This window comes from Hippoglossus stenolepis, chromosome 23 (assembly GCF_022539355.2).
Source record: "Hippoglossus stenolepis isolate QCI-W04-F060 chromosome 23, HSTE1.2, whole genome shotgun sequence".
Taxonomy (NCBI): domain Eukaryota; kingdom Metazoa; phylum Chordata; class Actinopteri; order Pleuronectiformes; family Pleuronectidae; genus Hippoglossus; species Hippoglossus stenolepis.
Genome location: NC_061505.1, coordinates 11,457,539 through 11,470,563, shown reverse-complemented (window position 1 = coordinate 11,470,563; position 13,025 = coordinate 11,457,539). Strand labels below are relative to the sequence as shown.

Sequence of the window (13,025 nt, the reverse complement as noted above, 5' to 3'; positions counted from 1 at the left end):
GTGAAGTGGAAGGACGTCGCATGGTTTCCTTCATCCCTCGCACTCTCCGGCTGCAGCTGAAGCTTTGACAGCGGCGAGGAGGAGCGTGTGCGCGGCCGAACTGCGAGCGGAAGCACAGGACGAGCAACAAGCCACAACGCAGGCATGTAGCATCGGGCGGCTAGCTCCGGCTAATGCTAACGGGAGCTAGTGGCGGTGTCTGTCGCTGACGGACGGGTTTAAGGAGCTAAAGCGCTGTTCCTTCGTCTGTAGGGTCGTCGGTTGTTTCTTTTACAGCGGGAGCAGGACACGCGTGGAGTGAGACGTGAGGTTTGGTGATGGTAGGACGAGCTGGCTCGCTTGAACTGGGCAGGAGCAACATTAGCGCTGGTTTGGAGTGGTTGGCACGTCTCTAGCTACAGATGTCTGTGAGATATTTAACAACAGACGTCACGTTTACCTCCTTTTTTAAACAATGGGCTTGTTTGTACTTTCTGTCAAATCTGCCCTGAACTTCCTCTGTCAGTTATTCATGAGAACCTGCGAGGCAGATGTTTCATTGTGGCTTTGTTCGGTGTTGCAGAAGGAGCCATAGTGTTCAACATCTGAACATTAAGTTATCATCTGATCTATTAAGCACTGCAAGGTTGCAAGTCAAGTTCATTTTGTGTTTGTTAATTTACTATAAATGTGTTTATAATGTTTAGATTCAAGTTATCGTCTACACATTGATTATTTACATATTTACACATTTAAATCTTTACATTAGCGTCATAGAAACAGGAGAAACATGTGTTGAATCTGCCTCTGTAATTCTTTCACATTAACCTGAGTCGGAGGGCTTTCTGGCTTCTTATTGGTTAGGTGAAACACGTGAGAGTGAGAAGCAGGAAGTGTGTGTGTTGTTGATGTAGATGACCAGTGTGGAGAAAATTAAAGTGCTGCTCAGAAAGTGGTCCATCCTGATCCAACTACCCCACATCGAACCCTCACTTTACAGCACCATCAGTGTGTGCGGCACATCAGTCTTCAGCCAAGTCACAAGGGGACATTTTTGTTTGTAGACTTTATTTCCTCCACATCCTAACATCAGCTCACCGATTGTTGTTTGGTTTACCGACAAGAGACCTCGGAGTTAAACGTGAGCTGCCAGTGGCTGCAAGGTTGAAGTATAAAAACATTAACATCTACTTCTGCTAATGATTGATCTCAAGTCTTTTCTACGTCTCAGTTAAATACAAGTACTGTCTCATGGAAACATGCATGATGATGGGTTCAGGTAAATCTGGAAAAAAGACATGCATGTTATATCTGCTAGAGGAACACAGTTAGAATAAGAACAGTTATTTCTGTTTGTTTGAGAACCTTATACTTGAGAATAGTCTTAACTAATAGAAAGGAACTAAACTATGCCAAACTGTAAGATGATAACTGTTCTGCCCAGCATGCATCACATTAAGTCAGACACACGCACCTACTGTAACATTGTTCTGATGTGTGTTTTCCATCTTTATCACTACTTTTCCAGGCTAGTGGGTGCTGTGATGTCCGCGACCCTCAACAGACTCAAACACCCACACTGCAGGAAGAAGCACTATCCCAGTAGCACCTATCTCACCCACGTCTGACAGCCAACCAACACAAGGCACTCTGACCCTTGGTAAAGGACTTGACAGAAGAGATTGATACACACAGAGAGATGTCCGATGCGGCCGGAGGTGGGGAAAGCGGTGTGGCAGGCACAGGGCAGGATGCAGAGGCGGACAATGAGCCCCCCCAACAGGCCCCACCTCTACTTGAAGGTGATGATTTGGAGGTCAGGGAGACCTCAGAGGAGGGGCCCCCTCCAGTTGCCAAGCGGCTCAGGATGAGCCAGTCTCCGGAACAGGTTGCAGAGCCCGTCGAGATCCATGGAGAAACATCAGCACAGGCTGGCTTCCTGCCGGAACACCCAGCCCCACCAGCACAAAGTGCTTGTTTTAGTGAAACTGCAGGTATGAAATCAAATGCAAGAAAAAAAAAGAATTAATTCAAGCTCTGACTTTTGGATGTCTGTCTGAGATAATGATTCAGGAATAACTTTTCAAATGTACTCTTTGATGCTAGACACAGGGGAACTACCACAATGTGAGGAAAAAGGTCGAGGGGTGATAGAGGTGCCTGTCAGTCTGGGAGCTGAAGAAGAAGATTGCCATGAGAATGGAGATGGAGGGCATGATGCTGCCTTAGAAGAAGAGACAAAAGCAGAGGAGGAGTGCGACGCTAACGGATCTGCAGACAGCCCCAGCGAAGGACAGCAGTAAGTGGAGGAAGAAGTCCTGTTTATTTTTAACCTCAGGCTCTACATAACTTGGAGTAAAGATACTTAGCAGAGAGACCATCAAGTGATCTATTTCGAGCGGGACTTTGTGGCAGGTGGTGATGTTATACAGTGGCTGTGAGGATGAGTTACAGGCGTGTCTGTGGAACGGAGAAAGAATACATTTGTGAGTACTGCAGAGCAATAGGTTTTCAATAAAGGCAAGTTGAAAGAGTAGTTGATGAACTGCTGACCAAAATGCAGTACTCATGCCAGTGCTCCTTGATCATATGCTTTCTATGTGGCCTAAGTGTGAGGTCACCACAATACACAGTAGGAATCATCTTAAAAGGTCATCCCTGTTATTTCTTCTCATTTGTACAACATAATACTTGTCTTCTATTTACTATCTCTACTTCCCCCTCAGTACAAATTCAAAGCAAACTTTGACTGACAGTGGGAATAAGAATACCCCTGAGTCTACATAATTACAGTACTGAATATGTTCATATTTGCACATGTGTAGACGACTCATGAGTGTTAGTTGTGCGAGATAGTACTCGTGTTGAAGTGGGCCTGCAAAAAGTGCTAAAGCATTAACTGATTTAATATTAATCATTATTAATCATTATATTGGCAAAGAAGAGCAGATGAAATGGGGGGTGGGGGTTGATGGAATTAACCTGTAGGTGTAGGAGTGTGAAATGTAATTAACATCCCCTCCACAGCAGCTCAGAACCAACAAGTTTTCTTTTAGGTTTTGTGCAAGTTGACACTGTAGCAACAGCTTTGTTCCAGGTGGTGAAAGTTAATTAAACCAAGATATGTTTTTTGTTGAATTTAATGGCACAAAATGGAATGGATGCGTTTTGTTGTTTGATTCATTTGCTCTAACTTTTAAATTATTTGACCAAGGACCTGTCCTTCTCTCTATCCTGCTGCCAGGCTTGGCTTAGAATTTACCCAGAACCCCCAGATGCTGACTGGTTCCTGGACTGAGTACTCAAGCTTCCCAGAGAATTACCTGAAAGGCTGCAAATGGTAATCGCCTCTCATATAAACATCACACAAAATACACCACAGATGAGGTTTTAAATGTGTTAAGTATAAAAAGTTTTGGGATTACCATAATAAATAAGACTACAACAAAGACATGTATTTTACATGTTGTACCCTGTGGTAGATATCAAGGCCAGCTAGTGATTTGTTTCGTTAAACATCCTGTCCAAATGAAGTTAAGGCTGCACTTCCACGATGTTTATCTTCCTTAGTCAGGTCAGAGTGGGAACACTAACACTGCAGTAGATATACAGTAAGACTGTATCCCGTGGCCTCCAGTTATCTTGATCTGGTTGTTAAGATAGATCAGTATCTCGTTGTGTACACAACAGTATTTATACTTGCTATAAATATTAGCTTTAATGCAAGTCCACTGTATTGTGTCTACGTGGCCCCAGTGGTGTCATTGTGAGTGAGAAATGTATTTGTCGCTGTTTTTTTGTTTTTGTTTTTATACCTCTGCGCTGGCAACAGCCTTGATCGGGGGCATTTAGTTTGTCCGCATGTATCATCTGTTCTTGTGAGTGAAATTTCATGCCATTAAAATTCAAATATTCTCCCCTCTCCTAACCAAGGGCCCCTGATGGTTCCTGTATCCTGACCAACAGTGCAGACAATGTGCTCCGTGTGTACAACGTCCCTCCAGAGATCTACAGCTACAATTGGGACTTGCTTCCAGAGATGGTGAGGACACAGATCGCCCTCCATAGCGGCTCTCAGACATGCTCTGAACTCCGGATATTCTAGAGGCTTTCTCCGCAAGAGAACGTAAATGTCTGAGGGAGAGGCTCCGGAATTTCCTTCCAGCCCCGTAGTAAGAACTCCGGATTATGTCAGAATGAGCCCAAGTGATAAAACAACAAAAGATAATCTGGAAGGTTCCCCAAGAGTGAGCATGTTGATGACGTATCAGATACGCTACAGATGCAAAAATGAGAAAAACTACAGAATACAAATATCTCTGGATGACAAAGTGATGACATTCATGCTAGTCTTGATACGCTGTAAACAAAAACTTACATATAGAAATAAGAAAACTCAGCTGTTTGAGATTTCTTTGGGATGTAATATGTGTTACAGCATAAAAGAAAACAGCAAAACACAATTTAATATAATACGTTACAGGTGAATATTTATCTGTTATAAATATAACAGGAGTTCTGTCTTTTTAGGTTCTGAGAAATATTGAGCAGCGAGCCAATCTCTCTTGCTTTACAGGCTGGTAGATTGAGATCACTGACAAAAATAATTGAAATCTAATCAATTTCCTACTCTACAGAGATATCAGTCTTTGAAAAGAGGAGAAAATTGAGCTTTGATTGCTCCATTTCAAACATCACACCAATGACTTTTGCAAATAAATCTTACCACCAAGAAAAAAACGTGTGACTGTGTATTGTAGCCAGCATCAGCACTAATAGATCCCAGTGGTCAGCTGAGCTGCTGCGCCTGACTGTGGTCTTCTCTGCCCATTATTCTGTGGCAGAGTCCGGTGCTGAGGATGGCAGAGGGAGACACCATCTACGACTACTGCTGGTACCCCAAGATGAGCTCTCTGGATGCAGACACGTGCTTGTGAGTTGAACGTGATCTTTGCTGAACTATTCTTCAGTGTCTAATGAACGGGAAATCAACGAGTCCTGCGAGTCACGTTCAGATTCTGTAACGAGGTGTAGTGATGACGAATGAAATTGTCTCCACATGGGCCGTTACTTAATACCAGGACAGGACACTTTCGTCATCACAACACCTGGCATTCGATTGGTTGGGCAATTTTGATGACTTGTTGCACAAAGAGTCCAAGAGCAGAAGAGAAATCCGAGAGTAGACGTTTCACACAGAAGCGTGAGCACAAGGAGAAGAGCTGGAGCTGGAGCGCAGGAAATCAAAGCACAAGCGGGGTATATTTGAGTGCAAGCGCAGGGTTTTGAGTGAGTTCAGTACAAAGTCTGAGCCTGAAATCAATAAGTTCTGCTCTCAAACCAAAAGACCACGCTATTGAATAAAGACAGGAGGAAAAAAAAAATCCTCTATGAAAAAAGTCTATGCATTTAACAGATGGATGAGACATTTAAAGACTTTAAAGGTCAACTTGCCAGATAAGGTGAAGAGTATATGCACAGAAAAGGTGCTATATTGTCTATGGAGGCTATTTTCATTTCATTGGTTAATTGTTTTTAATCTAGATCATGGATAGTTAGTTCAGGACACTGTGCTTTTATGTGTGAGAGTACGATTTTCTTTATGCGTGACCATGTCTAATAGGCTACCTGAATATTGAAGATATTTTTGTATGCTTGCGACTCATTCTTTGATCCCTGTGGTATATGCGTTTGTGGGAGCCGGCTGCCAGCATGGAGAGAAGCTGTAAAAGCTTTCTGATGTCTCTCATTAGGAGTAGAGAGCAGCCCTTTGTCTTGTCTGCCTCCGTCGCAAGCAGCGCGGCTGTTTGAGACCCACGGTGCTTTGCAGCATGATTCAGCCCACTAACAGCACTCCAGAGCCCAGACAACACCTAAAGGGCCTCATGATCCCCTGACTCTGGGACTTCTCCTTTTGTGTTGTTCTCCTTTTTTTCTCCGAGTGTGTGCAGGCGCGCGCCATGGCAGACTTTTACAATGTGGCAATTATGACATCAATGTGTGTTTGTGCGTGCGCTGTGACTCCCCGCCGTCACCGTGGAGAATGCAGATCGTCTGTGGCGAGAGAGGTAGGGCCAGTTGTAGCCTCCTCCCTTTGATCGAGACCCAGTGTTGGCACCGCTCCACGGCCAACATCAGACAGGCTTTACAGAGTAAGAAGAGGGGTGTCGGGGGGTCAGGATCCGAATGTCCCGAGAAGAGAGTTGTGTAAACCGCAAAAAAGATCAACAAATGGTTTGCGTGGACAATGAACCACTTCAGGGGCCCTGTGTGTATCTGCCAAAGCCGAACAAAGACCTGCCTGTCATGAGGATGCCAGGAGGAGCTGACAGCAGATACTCTTCATCTTCTTTAGATCAGCGCCACGTATCAGATAGGAGCTCCTGCAGAGCAGAGCCGTGTGGTCGGACAAGCTCAGATTGGATTGTTAAAGGCTGAGGCAGACAGATGAAAGGTTAGACCTGTGATGCTTTAACACATCTACAGCAAGCTTGTTTTGCTTGTACCTTTTCTGTCTCCCTCCCTCCTCCACCCCCTCCTCTTTTCACACCCCCATTTTGTCTCTTGCCCCCCCAGCACTCCTTGAACTCTCCGTCTGCCAGAAGCCATTTGTTGTGGATGCCCCTCCTGTAGAGAGGGAATAAGGGCCCCTGTTATGACTCGGTTAAGTTGCACTGAGTTCTAGGCTTTGCTCCAAGGTAGCAGCAGTCTAGCATTATAATTGGGCATTTCCCTGCTCTGGAATAAAGCTGCGGCGCAGAGGGGCTATAACGAAACACGGCAGCATCGGTAGGGGCTAATTTCCTTTGTCTAATTGAGCCGCAGTGATGTTTTGGCCTTTTTTCAGTGCCCAATAATTAGAGTTTAAAAGGAGCGGTGCAGTGTTTGCTCCTGATTTGAATCAATAAGAACGTGCTGTGGTCTTGTCTCCATAATGAGGCATCGCACAATACTGTGTATTTGTTTTGATGTATTGATACACCGAGGTGGATGCGGTGCAGCAGAGGATAGCAACTGGAGAATGAATCAAGATGTGTTTGGTCATACATAATGTATATCTCAAAAGAATCTCAGCAGCCTATCTCATTTGAATCTGTTTCTTATCCTCTGAGATGTCATTTTACAGTTATAACAGTTTTATTTCACCAGTTACTTTGTGTGCAAATACTGTTTTTTGTACACTAAATATGTTCCTTGGGCTTGAAACTCTAAACTGAGTCATCTGTTAATCATTGTAAAGGCAAAACAATCCCAGAGCCAATAAAGAGTAACCCAATTAGGTATTCTCAGCTTTTATTCACCCTTTTTTCATAATATGCCTCATTCACTCTATTCCCTGTTGTCTCTGTGCTTTCCCCATAGCTCACGTTTGCCATTCTTTTCTTCTCGTCACTCATCTTCCCCAGCCTAGCAAGCAGTAGCCGTGACAACCCAGTCCACATATGGGATGCATTTTACGGGGATGTGCGAGCCAGTTTCCGACCCTACAATCACCTGGATGAGCTGACAGCGGCTCACTCCCTCTGCTTCACGCCGGACGGCACGCAGCTCTACTGCGGCTTCGACAAAACCGTCAGGGTCTTCTACACCGATCGTCCAGGCAGAGACTGTGAGGAGCGGCCCACAATAGGTCAGTCATCAACTACTCTTCCAAAGTTTCAATATAAAGCATCATAATGGTGTTTTCATGTTGGCTATTTCAGAGGTCTGTTAAACTATCGAAATAGTCGTCAGACCTAATTTCACAACTTTTCAAAATAAAAGCTTTGTAATTCACCTCGATGTAATTCACCTTACTGCATTAAAACGGCCGCTGTGCTTTTAGTTCGAAGACGAATTGCCAAACAGGAAGTGATTCAATGAATGCTGTTGCCATGATAGAGATCAGCACCCGCAACACCTATGAATGTCTGTCAGTTCAATATGGTAAAATAACAATAATCAAATAGTCAAAATGATCAGGTGGCGTTTTTGACCTGTGGTTTGACCCAGTTGTCGACGCTGCTGGAGTTCATTCGAGGACGTAGAAGAAGACACGTTCATCCCGATCCGCAGACTGAGTCTTAAAGAGCTGGTCGCTTGTTCATACAACTTTAGTTGATATTGAACATATCCCACTTCCCTGGGCCATTAACAACATGCCAAGCCATTAAGACAAATAGTTCTTGAGATAAGTATTCCCCTGACAGACAGACGTTTGTGGATATAGTGAGATGGGATTTGTGAATTCTCCCTGTTCCAGGATGCTACAACTCCTAGAGTCAAAAATAATTTACAAAAAGAATTGCATTCACAGGCTGTGTTTTTGGAAAATCCAGCGCACAAGAGAAATGATAAGTAAAAAGAGACATTGTGAAAAGGATAATATAATGTCGACTGTTGCCTGGCTGTCACATCACTCAGGTTTTTATTATGAACTTCTGACCAAACTGGGAAGAATTCCTTATCTCTGTCACACGTTTCATTTCACCAGTTTCTTGTAGTTAATGGGCTTATGTATTTAAATAAAGGCGAATAAAGGCGACTCTTCAGGTGGCAAGAAACAAATATGGTAACACATGCATGAAATAGTTGTCTTTATTTTTAGGTCATGAGTAATCTCCAGCCCCGATGCGCTGGCAACTCAACACTGCTCTGGTAGATTATTACTGTCTTTGGTTTCTTGTGTGTTTGGCTCCTTCGTCTCCGCTTGATAACTAATAACTGCAAATTATGCAGAAATGTATGGTGAGTCTCAAAAGCAGGTTATGTGATACACATGAGGGCCCTGCCAAACCATTGCCTCTGCTTCTACGGGCCAAAAATGTGTCTCCTCCGAAAAGTAAGAAAGAGGATTATTTGGAAAGGAGTGAACCGTAAAAAGAAACAGATGATCCAAAATGTGACTGTGGCACTGTTGAACCTTTTTGCTCTGACAGATGTAAGCAGGAGTCGCCAAAAAAACATCAACTTGAACTTGGGAGTAAAAGTGTTTGGGAGTTGTGTCTAGTGAACCGTGTTTTTATTTAATTTTTGTATTATTCTGACAGCTATGCAAAATGTCGCTCTCTTGTCATCACTGCAGTGAAGAAGCAGGGCCAAAGTGGCATCATCTCCTGCTTTAGCTTCAGCCCCTGCCAGTCTGTTTACGCCTGTGGCTCTTACTCCCGCTGCGCTGGCCTCTACTCCTGCCAAGACGGCACCCTGCTGGCTCTGCTGCCGACCCGCCACCACGGAGGCCTCACCCATCTGCTCTTCTCCCCTGACGGCAACTACCTGTATACCGGCGGGCGCAAGGTTAAGACACACACACACACACACACACACATGCACCTGCAAATGCCAGCAAGCACTTGTTTGAATGAGCACACACACACACCATCAGTAGGTTGTGTGTGTCAAGTAGGTAGCTTTTGTCAGTTGTTTTTCAGGAAGTGGTTCACACAGGCAAAGCTTATGGGTAAGAGCTGACCTGTCCTTCACTTCCATTGTACTGTTGACCCTGTACTAACTCACATATGCTAAATAAAATCTTACGGTAAGGTCTTTTTGAAAAACACTTTTTATCTTATTTGTTGAAATCCTCTTCACATCTCGATAGCCATCAATAAATAAAGTTGTCTGACAACAAGAAAAGCCGGCTTGATGCCGGTGTCTGTGGCCCTCACAGGACTGTATCAAACATGACACCATATCTATTTTATTCAGCATGTAAGCTATATGCCTATATAATACTTTTCTGAATCATTAATTTGTGTTGCAATTGTTACTTATTCTGACAAACAATCTTGATCTTAAAAGAATTACTCATTTGTTTTGCACAAATGATCAGACAGGAAGCTCTGATACTTGCTGGCCTCTGTAGCTCTGAATGTGCCTGTGTGTGTCTCTGTAGGATCCAGAAATCCTGTGCTGGGATTTAAGAGAGCCAGGAAAGGTCGTGTTTTCACTTAAGAGGAACGTCGCCACTAACCAGCGCATCTACTTTGACCTGGACCAGTAAGTTTACTTTGCTAAAGCTGTTTTCAGTCACTCCGGAGAATGTGTGGACAATTTGGTGCAGACTTTTCCTTTCACCTATGAACAATGCAATGTGGGTAGAGCACGCAGGAGGCAGGACGTGATGTATAAAAACACCTCGTCGACCTTTATCAAAAGCTCATTTTCACCCTGAGATATTTGTACTGTCTTTGTTTGTTTGTGTTTTTGTCAGTCTTGCATCTGTTGCCCGCCCGCTGTGCATTTTCCTGATATTTTTCTGCTGTATTCTGACATTTTAGTTGGGGGCTGGCAGGAAAAACTCCAGATACTGTCCGTAGCAACTGATTTCACACAGTTGCCCTGGCGCATACCGCCCCACAGTATTATTTCAGGAGTTCAGTGCATGTCTGAAAGCAGAATAATTAGAACTGTACTCGGGGATGTGTGAGCTTGGACTGTGACAAAGTAGTGATGCTGCCCTAAAATCCACATATTACAGTAAATACAGTCTGAGATAAGGGACATTTATCCAGTGCAGTTTGCTACCTGGTTGGTGATATGGCCTGACCATTCCGTGTGTGTGTGTGTGTGTGTGTGTGTGTGTGTTGTGGGTCAGGCAGGTACCTGCTGAGTGGTGACACAGAGGGAGTCTTGTCAGTGTGGGACACCCAAACAGCTCCTCCTGATGGTAACGAGGAGCTACTGCAATCCCAGCTGAGGTTCCAGGCCCACTGGGACTGCACCAATGGCATCAGGTATGATTATCGAAAGGTCTAAACCATCTCATTGACTGGTCACACATTTATTTCATTTCAAGCTGATGAAGATACACTATGACCGACAGTGATGCATCCAATCTTACGTTTTTAGTGTTGATTGATTCCGAAGTTGTGCAATGAATCAATTGTACTGCTGCAGGGCAAAATATCCAAATTGTCATATCTTTAATTTTCTGCATTTGCGTTCCCCCCCCCATCCCTTATTTTCTTCCTGACCCACAGTATTCATCCATTCATGCCGTTGTTGGCGACCTCCAGTGGCCAGCGGCAGTTCCCGTCGCCCAGCGACAGCGATGGTGAATCGGCCTCTGGCAGCGAGGGAGCTGAAGCTGTGATGACCCCGCAGGAGATCCGACAAGACAATGCCCTGACTCTGTGGTGGGCCGGCCCACTCGGCCCCGCCCCAGAGGGGAACCAGGAGCCGAACACGGCGGCAGAGACCTGAGGCTCTCTTGAGTTCAGCCAACTGACACAAATTGAGTTACACCTGCCAATGTGAAGTTTATTTTGGGAATTTTTGATGTGGACAAAACGAATTATGGGTCAGTTAAAGCCTTTTCTCCATCAGCAACATGGAGGCCTGACGTGGGCCACAATTACTGGGTCTTTTCCACTCGCAGTTCAAATACAGCGTTGAAATTAAATCTTATCATATCACCTGCAAGTTTAGTAACGTCGTAGAATTTAAATTAAATGATTATGAGACAGAACTGATTTTCAGATCTCTGTGTTTTGAAATTTTCTTTGCTCCAATGCCAGTTGGGTAAATAAGAATTGGAGCTATATGCATCGACGATGGTCAATGACAAGAAGTGGGTTGCATAAGTAGTGGACTGCGGATTGATATTTCTCTATTTGGTTATTGAATTTGTGAGAACATTTTTAAGAGGATGGTTGCCTGTATTTTCCTGTGTTTTTTATCCTTTTTGAATGGTTCGGTTGGGACAGAGTCGAGTCTGACTCCCAGCGTCGACCTACTGATCGCACCTCTGATTTTGATTCGTATTTGCGGGAGTGTTCGTTTATTTGTGTTTGTGGCTGTAACTCTGCCGCGGAGATTCTTAACTGCTCTATAGTCACAGTAAGTGCCATTTGTCCTTGAGCTTTGCTTTTGTAAACCGATGGGTGTCTCCTCTTTTTTTAAACTGTTGGACGCAACAAGTCGTCACGTCGCTCTGTGCATGCCAACAAAATGTATATTTTTATAAAGCCTTGATGTTGATTCTGATTTCCAATGTTAAATCCGTAAGCAGCTGGCGTGATCACGAGACCTCATCACAATCTGTGAAGATGCCATTACGTGGGTGCACGTGGAAAATGAGCGTCGCCACTTCTACTTCTTTTTCTCCACAGGGTGTTTTTCTCAGATTGTATTTGTACCTGTGTGAGTGGTGATGTGGCAGCGCAAAACACATTGTATTTGAGTAATTGCATTAACAATGTCCTACAATGATTTGCTGCACGCTTATGTTGCCATCAGTGGGGGTGTACCTTGCTGTGGGGTTTCTTTGCAGGCTGGTCAGGGGCTCGGCACGCTCCAACCAAAGCCTGATATTTTTAGATAAATCGATTAACCCTGATGCCCCTGCTGATTCAGGTTTCACTTTCTGGAAATGTGTTGCCAAGCAATAGTAGCTACTATCTGTCAGCTATTATTACACAAAACAACACAATGTATGCTCTACCAGTGGGTATTAGGCCTTGATGATGCCACGCGTCTCTAGATAGATGGCCGTGTCTGCAACAGGTGGTTTTTATTCAAGCAGCAGTGAATTAAAAGCATATCTCATCACAGATTCATGCTCTTATTTTTGTATTTTTTGTCCTCTTATGTTGAAGAAAGTTCAGAGTTGGACGCCCTGTAATAAATCCCCGACGAATGCAAAGTGCTGTTCCACTCCAGTCAAGAGGCGGCTCTTAAAAAGCTGAAGGGACTATTGGCTTTCACTTGGAAACTATTCATTGCTTTCACCTTTTCCCACACACGCGCCGTATGAATGCGCGCACACTCGTGTATTTGATTGTCTGAAAACCACAGGGGCGCCCTGAGCAGAGAGCCGAGTTGGGGAGCTGTTGTGTTGTGCAGGTTGCCTAGCGACCGTGTCCGCCTTGGGAGAGGAAAGTATAGGTGGAAGACGACGAGGAGGAAGATTGGGGGCAGAGACAGAGGGGGTGGAAATGCCAAACGAGTGCAATAAATAATCCAGCAGTGTAGTGATTGCTACTTGTTTGTCTGATGCTCTGGACTCATTGAAATCTCAGCCCTCCCAGAGGTGTGTGTGTGTGTGTGTGTGTGTGTGTGTGTGT

General features: G+C 44.4%; 1 protein-coding gene across 2 annotated transcripts; it reads left to right on the top strand.

Moving 5' to 3' along the window:
• The first annotated feature begins 175 nt into the window (after positions 1–175).
• Positions 176–12,514, top strand: wrap53 (WD repeat containing, antisense to TP53). Of its 2 annotated transcripts, none has more exons than XM_035149235.2 (11): positions 176–320; positions 1,508–1,973; positions 2,086–2,278; positions 3,224–3,319; positions 3,913–4,021; positions 4,824–4,912; positions 7,386–7,609; positions 9,044–9,255; positions 9,854–9,957; positions 10,551–10,694; positions 10,941–12,514. In XM_035149235.2, exons 2-11 carry the CDS (start codon positions 1,679–1,681, stop codon positions 11,161–11,163), a joined length of 1,689 nt encoding a protein of 562 aa, XP_035005126.1. In that variant the 5' UTR covers positions 176–320; positions 1,508–1,678; the 3' UTR covers positions 11,164–12,514. The 2 variants fall into 2 exon arrangements, with proteins under 2 accessions (XP_035005126.1, XP_035005125.1); XM_035149234.2 differs by having other exon boundaries at positions 176–407.
• Positions 12,515–13,025: the final 511 nt, after the last annotated feature.

What these genes read in the sequence shown, in the direction of transcription:
- wrap53 (XM_035149235.2), top strand. Translation starts at nt 1,679, where the DNA reads ATGTCCGATGCGGCCGGAGGTGGGGAAAGCGGTGTGGCAGGCACAGGG. An exon ending in TACCTGAAAGGCTGCAAATG is followed by an intron (nt 3,320 to 3,912) that starts GTAATCGCCTCT and finishes CTCCTAACCAAG; the next exon opens with GGCCCCTGATGGTTCCTGTA. An exon ending in ATCTACTTTGACCTGGACCA is followed by an intron (nt 9,958 to 10,550) that starts GTAAGTTTACTT and finishes TGTGTGTTGTGG; the next exon opens with GTCAGGCAGGTACCTGCTGA.